The 13,635-nt window shown below is 41.3% G+C and overlaps 1 protein-coding gene across 3 annotated transcripts in view; it reads right to left on the reverse strand.

Annotated features, from left to right (window-relative positions):
- The window catches only part of card11 (caspase recruitment domain family, member 11), a 25,346-nt gene continuing 11,711 nt past the window's right edge, over positions 1-13,635 (reverse strand). For 2 of the 3 annotated variants that reach the window (XM_071474251.1, XM_071474250.1), the window contains exons 4-25: positions 13,328-13,504; positions 11,979-12,127; positions 11,688-11,867; positions 9,791-9,937; positions 9,384-9,509; positions 9,048-9,242; positions 8,781-8,936; positions 8,120-8,189; positions 7,839-8,029; positions 7,573-7,679; positions 7,323-7,363; positions 7,050-7,173; positions 6,704-6,905; positions 6,219-6,345; positions 5,890-6,133; positions 4,869-4,953; positions 3,887-3,982; positions 3,583-3,700; positions 2,555-2,737; positions 1,767-1,888; positions 963-1,078; positions 1-424 (exon numbers count right to left, since the gene is read on the reverse strand). In XM_071474251.1, coding sequence (XP_071330352.1) covers positions 220-424; positions 963-1,078; positions 1,767-1,888; positions 2,555-2,737; positions 3,583-3,700; positions 3,887-3,982; positions 4,869-4,953; positions 5,890-6,133; positions 6,219-6,345; positions 6,704-6,905; positions 7,050-7,173; positions 7,323-7,363; positions 7,573-7,679; positions 7,839-8,029; positions 8,120-8,189; positions 8,781-8,936; positions 9,048-9,242; positions 9,384-9,509; positions 9,791-9,937; positions 11,688-11,867; positions 11,979-12,127; positions 13,328-13,504 — 3,161 coding nt within the window. In that variant the 3' untranslated portion in view covers positions 1-219. The remainder of the gene's footprint in view (positions 425-962; positions 1,079-1,766; positions 1,889-2,554; positions 2,738-3,582; positions 3,701-3,886; positions 3,983-4,868; positions 4,954-5,889; positions 6,134-6,218; positions 6,346-6,703; positions 6,906-7,049; positions 7,174-7,322; positions 7,364-7,572; positions 7,680-7,838; positions 8,030-8,119; positions 8,190-8,780; positions 8,937-9,047; positions 9,243-9,383; positions 9,510-9,790; positions 9,938-11,687; positions 11,868-11,978; positions 12,128-13,327; positions 13,505-13,635) is intronic. The other variant, XM_071474252.1, reaches the window with a different exon arrangement.

Consider the following 13,635-nt stretch of genomic DNA (forward strand, 5'->3'; position numbering starts at 1 on the left):
TTTTTTATGATTTCAATCTGTTTATTTCTCAAAAGGAAAAGCACACATTTACAAAATATATAATGCATTTATTTTAAGCCTTTGAGTGTCCATTATTGAGTCTGAGCATAAATATACCGTGTATGCATAAATGATGCATGATGTATTTTGTATTTCATGGTGCTCAGCAGCACGTTTATTTTCTTGTACAAGCCGTTGTGTGTGTCTGTGTGTTTCTGTCTACAGGAGGTCCTGCTCCACCCAGACCGTCTTCTTCTGCTCATCTAGGATTCGGTCTTTAATGACCTTGATGAGGTCGTCCGTCCCTGCCCAGGCCTCAGGCTCCAGGCTGGCGTAGAGGCAGGGAATGCCCTCCAGCTCCTTCTCCTTCGCCCGACACAACCTCACAAACTCCTCCTCCGCCTCCACACGCAGAGGCAACTTCCTGTGTGGACAGGAAACAGGAAGGAAGCAGCACTGTGGTGGTAAGTGTGGTAATGTTTGGAGCCCAGTATCTCTGATGAGATCCTGTAGACACTCTGCAACAGTGGTCTGTGTGCTTTGTTGTAATTCTCAGAAAGATAACACTTGACAGTCCTGGGTTTACATACAGGTTGTCTATTTAAAGACACAGTCCACCAGAAACAAAGTGTCTGCACTGGTATTATCCTCAATTTAGAATAAACTGAAATACCGCCAGAGAACATGTTGTATTCTCACCTACGTGGACAGAAAAAAAGCTGTTGTTCTGCTACTGTTAAAACTTCAGAGCCCTTGTCTACAAGCTGGTGGATTTAATTGTGCAGGAAACCTCATATAGTCTGTATGCTCTGAAATAGCAGACTCAGTCTCATCTCCTGCCTGGAGTCAAAATCTCATAAAAGGATTGACGTGCTTGCATTTGGAAAAAGAGGTGTGGTTTGCAGCTGTGGGTAAGAGGTGCTGGGTAAACATGAGAGTAAGTGAGGTTTAGTTAGGCTTACCGTAACTTCTTGACATTTTTCTCACAGATCTTGATATAGATGATGATCGGGTAGATTTCTCTCCGTAGTAGGTCTTTGACGCAGCTCAGCTCAGCCTCCAGCAGACAGTGTTTGCCCTGGTGACGGGCGGAAAAATGAGCTTTACAGACAAATATAGATCTACACTGTGTGCCGCAGATACATGTATACGTGAACCTCACATTAAAAAGTCATTCTTTTACAGAAGGCATTTTGCCTGATGATTAGATTTCTAAGCACAGTGTGGTACTTTTACATCCTTTGAACAAGAGGGGGAAAATTATCAATCAGAAAATCAAGAATAGAATCATGGCAGTTTAACAACAGAAAAAACTAAAATGTGAGTAGGGTGAAAAAACACAAATACAAAACATGGATATTCACTTTATTAGCGAGAGTTAGATGAGAATATTGGTACTACTTTCATGTCTGTATGATAAATATAAAGCAAGCACCAGCAGCAAGTTAGCTTAGCTTAACATAAAGACTGGAAACAGGGGGAAACAGATAGCCTACTTTTGTCCAACAGTAACAAAATCCACCTACCAGCACCTCTAAAGCTCACTAATTAAAACCGACCTCTGGACAAAGTCCAGTTTCAAGTCTGTATGTTAAGTTACACTATCCACCTGCTGACACAAGCTACATATTCCCTGTAGAGACATTAGAGTGGTATTTCATACGATTCTGTTGAGTGCAAACACCTATAATTGTCATTTTTTTTAAAAACAAACAAAAAAAACCAAAAACAATTAAGCACATAAATGCATGTACGTCATAGCCTACCTTGGCAGCGACAGCCTCTATATTCTCTCGGGTGATGCATTCAAATGTGGCGTGTTTCTCTTTGTAGTGAATAAAGGGCTCCACGTTCTGTTTGAGATGAAACTCCTCTTTGGACAGGGTGTCTACAAACCAGAGTAGAACAGAGAGAAAAAATGTTTCTGAAAGTTGTCGAGAAAATTCTGTCCATATAGGACATAGAAAAAAATGGTGGTCTTATGTTAATCATCAACACAGCACATTTAGCACAAGAGGAACAGAAACCTTTGAGGTTATTGCCCTGGGGACTCTCCACATAATCAAGGCACCACACAGGCTCTTGGTTTGCCAGATGTTCGAACCCCCTCCCCCCAGTCCTGGGAACATTTGGTATGTCATGAGAATGGAGAGTTGGTTCTCTGTGGGCTTAACAGCACAACCAACTCTTGTAACCATTATCACTAAATGGAGATTTAAACTCCTCTGTGTCATTGTCATCATCAGCATAGTTATCATCAGCCTAATTATCAGCTTAGCAATCTTCCATCCTGCCTCCGCTTTCTCTCTGGTTACACTCTTTAACCTTTACAAAACCGTGCAGTACAATACATGACCCGAATCCCAATAGTAGCTCCTTTCTCTCTCCTCCTCCCCCCCTGAGACTACTTCTTATCCACTATCTCTTCTATCTTTGATTCACAATAGGTGAACACAATGAAGATACACCTATGAGGTGGAAATAGTTCTGATGAAGACATTAAGATGACATGTTTTTTTTGCGGTGGACTTACTTATTTCCATCATACACTGACCTGGTTTGCAGATGTTAAAGTCCATGGCACCCCCCATATTAAGTATTTTCTGGATAATAGTTTTGGCCAGAGCAGTGGGAGTGAATAGGACTGGTCTTTTCCTCTGGGTCCGCTGGAGGGTAACAGGACTGTAGGGAATCAGGTTCAAACCCCTGCTCAGCTCATTGTCTGGGTCAGCAGCATCTGTTTACAGCCAAGTCACCACACATAAAAAAGAATAACACACAGTGATACACCCACAGACAGAAAGACATGAGAGTTTGAAGGTCCAAGAGGTGGGTTATTATTAATTCAAATCCTCTGATCAAGAAATGTTAAGCTTTAGTTAACCTGAATTTTGTAAGTGCTAAGTCATTCACATGTTAAAGTTTGGTTAAGGACCATATGAAGTATAATAAAACAATGGTTTTTATATAGTATAACTACTGTGTTTGTCCTGAGAGATGTATAATTATATTCCCGTATTTATTTATTTGTATGTTTTCTTCTTCTGGACGCTTGTTTTGTGAGCTTCTAACATCCATATACTTTTCTCTAGAAACTTCAAACAAAATCTTAAAAATCTTAACATCTTTTCCAGGACATTTACACTGAGTGATATCCAACACAGACTAAAAGACAATTAATTGCTTGCTATATTATTCTTCAACTGACAGTTCAGCTACTTTCATATCTTATACTTCAGCTGCTTGCAGTGAACATGCTTCAGAGCTTTTGCTAAAACTGAAATCTCAACAGTTTCAACTGATATTTCAAAATCACTCAGCACTTACACGGAAAATGAAAATCAGACTACATTTAGTAGTTCCATTTTAACTGCTAATTCAGCTGCTTTCATTATCTGTACTTTGACTCCCATTTTAAATCCAACTCATGGAACTTCTGCTTTCAACAATTTAACTATTTCAAATGCAAAAAAACTGTTGAGCGGCAAACATGCGTATTTTCTTGAGAAAATGTTACTTTTTCAAGTTGTTTCTTGTGGTTGCATGTGAGTTTCGTAACCCCCTGCATCACCTTGTACCCACCTTCTAGTCTAAGCGTCTCAAAGCATTGTCTGGGTAGTGTTGTGCTCCCTGAGTTGATGATTCTCACGCGCTCACTGCTGTTCATTCGCTTGTACTTGATATCCACCCTGCTGACAAACTACATATCAAAACAGACACAGAAAAGTACCTTAGATCTACAGCTTTGTTCAGCACATAACAATGATTGAAGTTCTATAATCCTCGGTGTTTAAATGGCCATTGTTTTTCAAACTAATGAGGTTTTATTCTTGTTACAGGACCTCTGGGCCTGCAGGCTGGAGGTTTGGCTTATGTGTTCCATTACCTGTATGATCTGAGTGAGGAAGATGCTGGCTCTAGACAAACGTGGGCTGGCTTTAGGATCAGGCAAGGGGCTGCCTTCTTCTGGCTGTAAACTGGCCTGCACAGGCACAGAGACACAACTTAACAATTTAAACATTCAGACAAGCAGTTAAGCAATTAACTGTTGTGAACAAAGCACAGTGGACTCACAGGGGCTGTTGCAGACACAAAGCAATGCACAATTCTGACTTAACATCATTGAGAATTTATGCAAGATGGTGTAGACAGATGTAGAATTTTTTTTTTTAATGGAAAATAGCTGATTGGTACTAAGTGCAGAGAAATTAGACATGCAATACATTTGGTGTAAAATAAAGAATCCAGTGGCAAAAGGATTTTGAGGCAACATCACCAGCTACACCCAGACTTCATGCAACAGCTCTCAGGCAACTCCCTATGTGTTAGACCACCAACGACGCTTACACTGCACTGTGGATACCTATGAACATATCTGGTCAGCTTGAATAACAGTACCAGAGGAGAAGCTTTTCTTTAACTCTTCTCCAGCTTTTTACCTTGTGTAGAATAACAAGTGGCTCATGTACTACAGTCCTGTGTCTGTGTCCTAAACCATTCTTTCTTTGCATTATAGTGGTCTGCTTTGGCAAGTGCGCCTTTTCTGCAAACAGTCATACAGTGCATTGCACCACATTTGAGAGATGTGAAAGAGAGCCTGAGGTTCACACCTTCTCCCCCCTGTCTAAACCCTTCCATCCAGATGTCCTGATTGTGAGAAGGTCTTGTTAACACAGCCACAAAAACATGTTCCCTCACCCACCTCACATCCTGCAAACACTTGCCAACTACCGTACTTACCATACGTGCCCCAGAGGAGTTGCCTCAGTATTTTTGATTTAGTTAAATAGGATCGTGTCGATACATTAACGCCAAAGATCCTAATATATTTGTGTGATTTACAGAAAGTGGCTCAGAACGTTTCTTACTCTACTGTTGCGGTGGCTTTCATTTTCTTCTTTCCCCCCTCGATATACCAACTTCTGGATCTTTACCAGGAGCAGCTGCTGGGCCCTACACTCACACACATTTGCATGCACGCACACACACACACGCACAAGTTCCCATCAGTTTATCAAACACATCATTTTGACACAATTGCAAAAACAAAAGTAACATATACAGAATTATCATTTAAGGGTCTGTCTTCCCAGAAAAACTGTTTCTTGTTGTCGACAAATGGACTGTGGTGCTCAGGTGTGAAAGGTTTCATTGTGTGTGACTTCGTCAGGACAGTTAGTGAAACTTCTGTGGTGTTGATTGTCGCTTGACAAGAGCTTTGGCCATCGTCGCACCTGAGTGGCCCAGAAAAACTGATGCATGCTGGCAGGTTTGACTACTGTAATGCTATCCTATCTGGGCTACCCCAAAATGTTACAAATCAGTTACAAGTGATCCAGAACTCTGCTGCTCCAGTGCTAAACAGGACTAGAAGACAATCTATGAATCAGTACGACTCCTTTGGTCCTCCGGCACAAGTCTGTTAGTTGTTCCAAAGTGTGGGACAAAAACCTTTGGTGAGGCAGCTTTTAGTTTTTATGCACTGGGCTGCTGGAACAGTCTGGGGAACTGAGAGCAGCCGAAAGTGTTGAAATCTTTAAATGTAAACCTCTTCAGTCTGGCTTTTAATTAAGAATGGTTTTAGTGGTTAGCTGGTCTTTTGACATTTAGTCATTAGACATCAGCTGGTTAGCGTGCTAACTGCAGTAGAGACGAGTTAATATTGGTGTTGCTTTCCACCTCTGCAGACAGCTCTTGGGGAAGAAAAGAATGAAGTTTGGTGCTGAACTCGCAGCATTTCCTCTAGACTGGTAATGCTGGCTATGTAGCAATAGCAAAACTTACAAATAGCTCCTTTAAGTACACAGGTCCAAACAAGAGGTTTCATCAAACTCTCATCCCATTTGTCACAATGTCAGAGCTTTCATTTCTAAAACAACTGCTCTGTACCGGGAGTTGCTGGGTAAGGTGCCACGCTCGCCCTGGTCGGAGCCAGTGTAGGGGTCGACACGGGCACACAGCCACTCAGAGCGGCCCTGATGCCTGGTGTCCAGGACATGCACCACCTCATCACAGCGCACGCTCATGGAGCAGTTGTCTGATTGGCCAGAGATGTTGAGATTGACCCGAATGTAGAAGGAGTCGCCAGAAGCCAGCGTGCCATCTGCTAGGTCCCTCTGAAGACGACGGTACGCTGAAAAACACGTGTTCAAATTTATAGTATATGAATATTACACCCACAGATACGTGTTTATACGTCCCATACAAACAGCACTTACAGTCAAAGTTGGCTCGGTAGTGTAGCCGGACTGGTCCAGAGCAGTGCTGCAGCGTCCAATAGGCTTCCTCCTGAGTGCTGGTATCCAATGACACGCTCTGGCTCTCTCCACGTATACAACCCTCAAGCTGGTCAGCCAATCACAGCACAAGACAGATGGTTAATGCTTTCATGTTTTGGGTGTATTACATGTAATTTTGGCACTTTTGCAAATTAATCCCAAGCTTAAAGAAGATGTTTATTACACAGGGTAAAAATGTAAACGTTTCTCCAAGTTTTAGCTTTTTTTTTTGTTTTAGTTTTTTCCCAAAACCATATGTGCACACCCTTGTTTCTTACTAGCTCTTTCTTTTTGTACAACAAATGGTTTTAATTGGACAAAAATATACTTCACTGAACATTTACTCATCTTCAGGCTGTGTAAGCCTGGGGTTTAACCAATGCAGTGAGCACGGCTGTTTGATGCTTCAGTAGTAGACTACTTACCAACAGGAGGTGGTGACCCTCTCGCAGTCCGGCCTTCTCAGCATTGGAACCCACCTGGACAGCCGAGATGAAAATCCCACTGTCATTTCCACCAACCAGAGTGATGTCCTTTAAAAGATTGTCACCTAGCAACGACAGCTCCTGCACTGGCTTCAGGGACGCGCTGATCCTCGAGAAGGAGGACAGAGATGGACGGAACGGCCTGCACAGACGTATACACATACATTTCCGCAAGGTCACACACAGACACACACATGAACAAGTGTGACAGTGTGCGGTGAGAAGTAAGTATGTGTGACTTGTAAGGATTCTCGTGAATGTTAGCGCATGAGTGTCTGTACTGTACCTCTCCAAAGACAGTTTCCTGAAGATGTTGTTGACCTGCTCCAGGTCATAGGTGTCCATTCCTTCAGACAGATGGGAGGAGGAAGATGAGTGGACAGAAGGAGGACCACGCCGCTCTTCGTCCCCTGAGGAAATATGAGACGGATAGAAATAAGACAGGAAAGAGACAGAATAACAAAGAGATTCATTTAAAACAAAACAGGCAAACAGAAGATAAATACAGACAAAAATATCATTAGTATGATTTTGGGATATGTTTTAAAGTATACTTTACCAAACTCCATCTCCATGTTGTCACTGTCAAAGTCCAAGAGGCTAAAAGTGACCAAACATCAGCCTTTTTTAAGTAATGCATAACAGGAATTTAAACACAATTCAGCCCAAATTCATAAAAAATGATGAAAATAGATTTACATATAATCATTTCCATCAAAATGACTGAAAAAGACTAAATGATTTGTTAAACACTATGTATTGTATGTGCACCACTTTGTCTAGCTGACATGAAAAAAGGCTGTGACTACCTGCGGGGCTGGAAGTCATGCTCCTTCTCCCTCTCTCTGCGATACAGCGATCCTGTCTCAGGTGGTTCAGGGAGTGTGGAGAGGATGCTGTCGTTACGGTAACGCAGCTGGAGTTTTTACAAGTGAACAAAGCAGAAGCTGACATTACTGACTCAGAAACCCAACAAAACAGTTACCCATTTTGACACAATTCTCCAATCTCTTGGTGAGAAAGAGATGCATCACTTTTTCTGCACTGATCTGACAGATGTAACTCTGGACCTCACCAGGTTTGGCCTGTCACCCAGGTCCACGTTGGTGAAAGGAAGCGGTGAGGAAAAGGGACATGAGGAGGAGAGTGGGGGAGCTGAGCTGGGAGGATATGTGGGGGACATGGGGAAGCTGGGGGAAGGAGGGAGGGAGTTGCTGTTCATGCGCGGGTTTGACGTCTGAATCTCCAGGAAATCTCCTCCATTGACTGAAAGTTGGGCACAAATGTAGATAAACTTGAGCAAAGGAAGTGCCATTAGGGAGGAATATATGAATGAAATATGTGAGAGTGTGTTACCTGCAGGCTGAGTGGGCTCTGAGTTCACTTGACTGTCCTTGGGTACACAGACTGGAGACTTAACTCTGATCTAAAAGACAAAGCATAAAACTCTGTAAATTAGAGTCTAAAAACAGTTGCACCATTCTATTGACAAATGGCTGCATAAATGATAAATAGCAATTTAACATTTGACAACACAGACTTTCTCTATATAGGGCCATATATTTATATTGTATTTATTCCTACTTGCATAATTCATCAAATTTCTTGTGACTTAAAATGTTCCTAAACTTAAGAGAGCGCCACAGGTTTCTTAACTTGGGTTGAGTGTAGATCCTACACGACTGCAATAGAGACAGAGGTGAACACACACCTAATACATGCCTTGGAGTTTTCGATATATTAGACTGCAGTTCATGAAAAAAGTAAATTGATACTGCACATATAAAGGATTTCACTAAAATAAAATAAACTTTTTAAAAATAACATATGTTCTTGTAGAAATCATAACTGAGCAAAGTGTAAAAAAAGGATTTTTTTTTTAATGTTCGGTAAATCCTTGTCTTTGATTGGCTACCCCTGTGCAGTGCTTATGTGTGATTAATCATGTGACCACTTGAGGCCTGCGCTTAAATGTTACTTTTAAAATTCATAAAGTAAATGTGGGCAGTGGGCTGACCCCTGCTTTAAGGTTAGGTCTGCGTTTCAGACGAGGCTCCTCTTTTAAGACCTTCTCCTCTGGCGACTCATCGCTGGACCATTCTGATTGGCCAGGGGTGGGTTTGAACTCATCCCCATGAGAGATGATGGCTGGAGGCACGTCCCTCGGCAGACTCTGCAAAAAAAAATTTTTATGAAAACAGCAGCAACTTTTTGAAATTAGATATTCAAACAAAAGAAATAAGCAAGATTATCTGCAGTAACTCATGACTCTCCCATGTCTAACCTGGTCCAAAACAATGTCCTTGGACATCCGTCGTAGGCGAGACTCCAGGGTGACCAGCTTGGCTTCTTTGCGTACAATCTCAATTTGGAGTTCATCGCTCTTCTCCTCCAGCTCTCTGATCTGCTTGCGATATTTGTCTTTGTCAATCAAACTCTGGGAGAAATGATGCTGCGCCTCATCTCTGGCTCGAAACGCCTGCAGCAGTGGGGGAATGTGAGTGAGCAACAACAAAATATGCATATACATAATCACACATGTAAATGGTCATAATGTGCAGTTGCAAAAATTGTGTTTGTGTGTGTGTGTGTGTGTGTGTGTATGTGTGTGTGTTTTCACCTGGTCCCTCTCTTTCTCCACCTCATCTAGCTGTATGGTGATGGTGTCCATGCGATTGTGATACATCTCGCAGTCCTTCTGCAGTGTAGAGCACTTCAGTTCCAGATCCTCCTTTTCCTCCAGGTACTACACACACACAAACACCATTGGAGTTATTTAGAGATTATTTGACAAAGAACAGCAGAAAGGGGGAAGAGAAACAAAGAGGGAGAGAAAGGAAAGATAGTTTCAGCACAGGGTGTGTTTTACACATATGGCTCTCTGGTCATGGGTTTATGTTTCTTTGGTGTGTTTTTACAAACCTATCTTTCTTCCCAGTTTGACTTTGCTTTACATTCATACAGGTCCACACGATCATTCATTCATACATTTGTGTGTGTGTGTATGTGTGTGTGTGTGTGTGTTACCTTATCTCGTAGTTCCTCTGCCTGTCTGACTTCTTCATGCAGGTTGTAGAGGCGGTTGACCAGATCCTGTCTGTCTTCTAGTGCTTCTTGTCTGTCATGCTCCAAAATGTCAAGGATGGCCTTGTCTGATGCAGGTAGGGGACCAGGCTGGGTATAAAAAAAACAAACCAAAAAACACACACACACACACACACACACACACACACACATACATATACATACATTATTGGATATGAACCTGTTTACACCAAACATTTACCTTGAGAGTCAGATATTGTTCTCAGTAGTCGGTGCACACAAGGATTCGGGAGGGTGGGTGGGGGGGGGGGGGGGGGGGGTTGTCTGACCGCCCTGATTAAGACTGGGACCCCACCCCACCACCCAACCACCAACCAAAAAAAGGAGGTAAAACAACAGTTTGGGGAGGTTGAAACATTTATATCCTTCTCATCTGTAAATGTAAATATTACAGTATATTTCCCACATTCATGTCAGAAGAATCTTGATTACGCGATTTCAGACGCATCTGGTCTGCCTGGCTCACTCCATCAGTGACCTTGTCCTCAAGTCTCTGCTTCCCTGCGTCACACAGACACTGTGTGTAAACGTAAGCAGCAGTAACTAACTTCTGGCTTGTTTAATACACTTTAGTTTCTTACCTTCCGGTCTCTGAATTTGATTGTGTCAACAAATGAACACTAATGTCAGTATACAGTTTCTAACTTTAGCCCTAAGTTACAGTTTATCTAACTAATGTCACCTGTTCCAAACTATGGCCTTAAGTTACAGTTAAGCTAACTAATGTTAGCTAGTTTCTGACTTTAGCCCTAAGTTACAGTTTAGCTAACTATCATCAGCTAGTTTCTAACTTTAGCCTCAGTTACAGTTTAGCTGTGAATGTTAGCTAGTTTCTAACTTTAGCCCTAAGTTACAGTTTAGCTATGAATGTTAGCTAGTTTCTAACTTTAGCCCTAAGTTACAGTTTAGCTATGAATGTTAGCTAGTTTCTAACTTTAGCCTAAGTTACAGTTTAGCTAACTAACGTCAGCTAGTTTCTAACTTTAGCCTCAGTTACAGTTTAGCTAACTAACATCAGCTAGTTTCTAACTTTAGCCTCAGTTACAGTTTAGCTAACTAACATCAGCTAGTTTCTAACTTTAGCCCTAAGTTACAGTTTAGCTATGAATGTTAGCTAGTTTCTAACTTTAGCCTCAGTTACAGTTTAGCTAACTAACATCAGCTAGTTTCTAACTTTAGCCTCAGTTACAGTTTAGCTATGAATGTTAGCTAGTTTCTAACTTTAGCCTCAGTTACAGTTTAGCTAACTAACATCAGCTAGTTTCTAACTTTAGCCTCAGTTACAGTTTAGCTATGAATGTTAGCTAGTTTCTAACTTTAGCCTCAGTTACAGTTTAGCTATGAATGTTAGCTAGTTTCTAACTTTAGCCTCAGTTACAGTTTAGCTATGAATGTTAGCTAGTTTCTAACTTTAGCCTCAGTTACAGTTTAGCTATGAATGTTAGCTAGTTTCTAACTTTAGCCTCAGTTTCAGTTTAGCTATGAATGTTAGCTAGTTTCTAACTTTAGCCTCAGTTTCAGTTTAGCTATGAATGTTAGCTAGCACATGCCTGCCCTGTGCTGGGTTTCCTTTCGCCCTGAAGAAGATGTCTCCTCCCATTTTGTCATTGTTAAGTTCACACTCTGGTGCAGATTGCAGATTAACGAGGTCTATAACATAGTTCCAGGTCATCGTGTACTGTACTTTAATAATGTATGACCACATAAAGAATATGCACACTTGGACGCCACCTCCAGGGTCGTTCTAAGCTGAAGTGTAGCCGAGGTTACCCTGTGTTACTGTGAATGTGCATGTATGTGTGTTTCAGACAGGCCGTACTTGTATGATGGACTGTAGCTCCTGTAGCTTAATCTTGAGCATCTCGTTCTCTCTTTCCAGCTCAAAGATCTGCTCTCTCTTTGGCCGGTTCTCAATGTCATTCTTCAGCTTGAGACTCTGCCTCCTCTCCATCTTACACTCCTCCTCCACCTTGTTCAGCCTGTGCTTCAGCTGATCAATCTATACATACAGAGAGAATGAATAATAAGATACAGATATGCTGCCTGATTGATGCTTTCAAATTCCTAAATTTCCTCATTGTCATTGTCATTATTATGAATCATCATTTACCTCTAACTGCAGGTCTCGGCTCCTCATCACTGCCATGTTCTTCTCCTCACTCAGTGCGGCGTACCTCATGGCCAGTTTGTAGTTTTCATCCTTGACTCTCAGCAGCTCATCACTATAGGTGTTTCTCTCTTCTTTCAACTTATTGTATCCTGGAGAACCAACCACAGTCAATTATGGTTTATGCTCGGTGTTGGCCTGTCGCACACATACTGTATGTCCTGTCAGTTTTAGTAATCATTGCAAAATGTATGAAATATTATGCTTACTCCTTTACTTTTTTATACCAAATGTAATATAGTATGATGAACAAACAATGTGATATGAAACGTAAATGTTATCTATGTTTTTTAAGTGTTAAGAGCAATGTTTTCCTGCCTTGTTCTGTACTCTATGTCGCTGTCATGCATGTCAGCACACCTGGCATCTTGATCTTTTGAACTTTTGAACTTCACTGTGCTTTTCCAGTTCTGTTTTCGAACACCCATTTTCACGCTAGAGTTTTTCATTAGTTTAAGATGAACTTTAATGACCTTTTATCAAAGTTTTGCTACGCCATTGGAAGCATTTTGAATACAGTGTAGCTAAAATAACACAAATAGTAGGAATGATTAAATTAAGTTCTTCAAAGCTTCTCATAGCCACTTTGAAAATATGAATTTAATTAAAATATCAACCCTTCAATGCATTTATTTATTAACTGGCTGCACATCAGCTATTTTTGATGAACTATTCTATTCTATTCTATTCTATTCTATTCTATTCTATACATGACAGAATAACCCAAACTGAATTAATATATAAAAGAAACTGAACCATAATTTAATATTTAGACATATAAAGTTGAAAATATCAGGAGGAGCAGGTTCAGGACGATAAGATTTAGCAAATTCACCCACGCCAGGAAATTTACAATAAAACAAACTTGTCATGGCAACTTCACTACATCTTCCTCATTTAAGTGTGCAGCAAAAGGCTGTCAGACAAGCACAAGTGTTATCATTATTTTTAGCATTTGAGAGTGTCAGTGTGTGTCAGCTGCAGAGTTTACAGGACATGATGACAAATACCACACTGTCCTAGTTTCATGAACAGGATTTGATAGACAATGTGATTGGCAACAGAGCCTTATTAAATTCAGCTGTGGTGCACCAAGCAGGGTAAACCAAGCGTGTGTGGCGGGGCAGCAGTTTCAGTGCACATGGTTTGGGTTTATTGCTAAGACTAATCATTATTGTTTTTATTTTTCAAGTCTTCTCTTATTGATAGAATTCAGTGGCAAAACGCAGATGAAGGGGGGTCTTGCATGTCATGATCAGAAAATATGTTAAAATGAGAACATGTATTTTTACTCTGTTGGAAGGCCTGGAGCTCCTGATTGGCAAGTCGTAGCTTCTTCTGCTCGTCCTCCAGCGTGCAGTTCTTCCTGCTGAGCTCCACATGCTGCAGGGTCTTGACTTTGGACTGTTGCTGCAGCTTCATCACTTCGTTCATCAGGAACTGCGTCAGGCCCTCGTGGCCTTCCTCCACTGCAGCGAGATAACAGGCAGTCAGCACAGGCATGTCACTGAATATGAAATATTCTATGAATTGCATTATCTCCTATAGATAGCATAACTGGATTTCACTGTGAGCTAATGTGCATGAATTTCAGATTCGA

This window comes from Trachinotus anak, unplaced genomic scaffold, assembly GCF_046630095.1.
Source record: "Trachinotus anak isolate AG129_WGS33_773 ecotype Australia unplaced genomic scaffold, CSIRO_AGI_Tana_v1 ptg000003l, whole genome shotgun sequence".
Taxonomy (NCBI): Eukaryota; Metazoa; Chordata; class Actinopteri; order Carangiformes; family Carangidae; genus Trachinotus; species Trachinotus anak.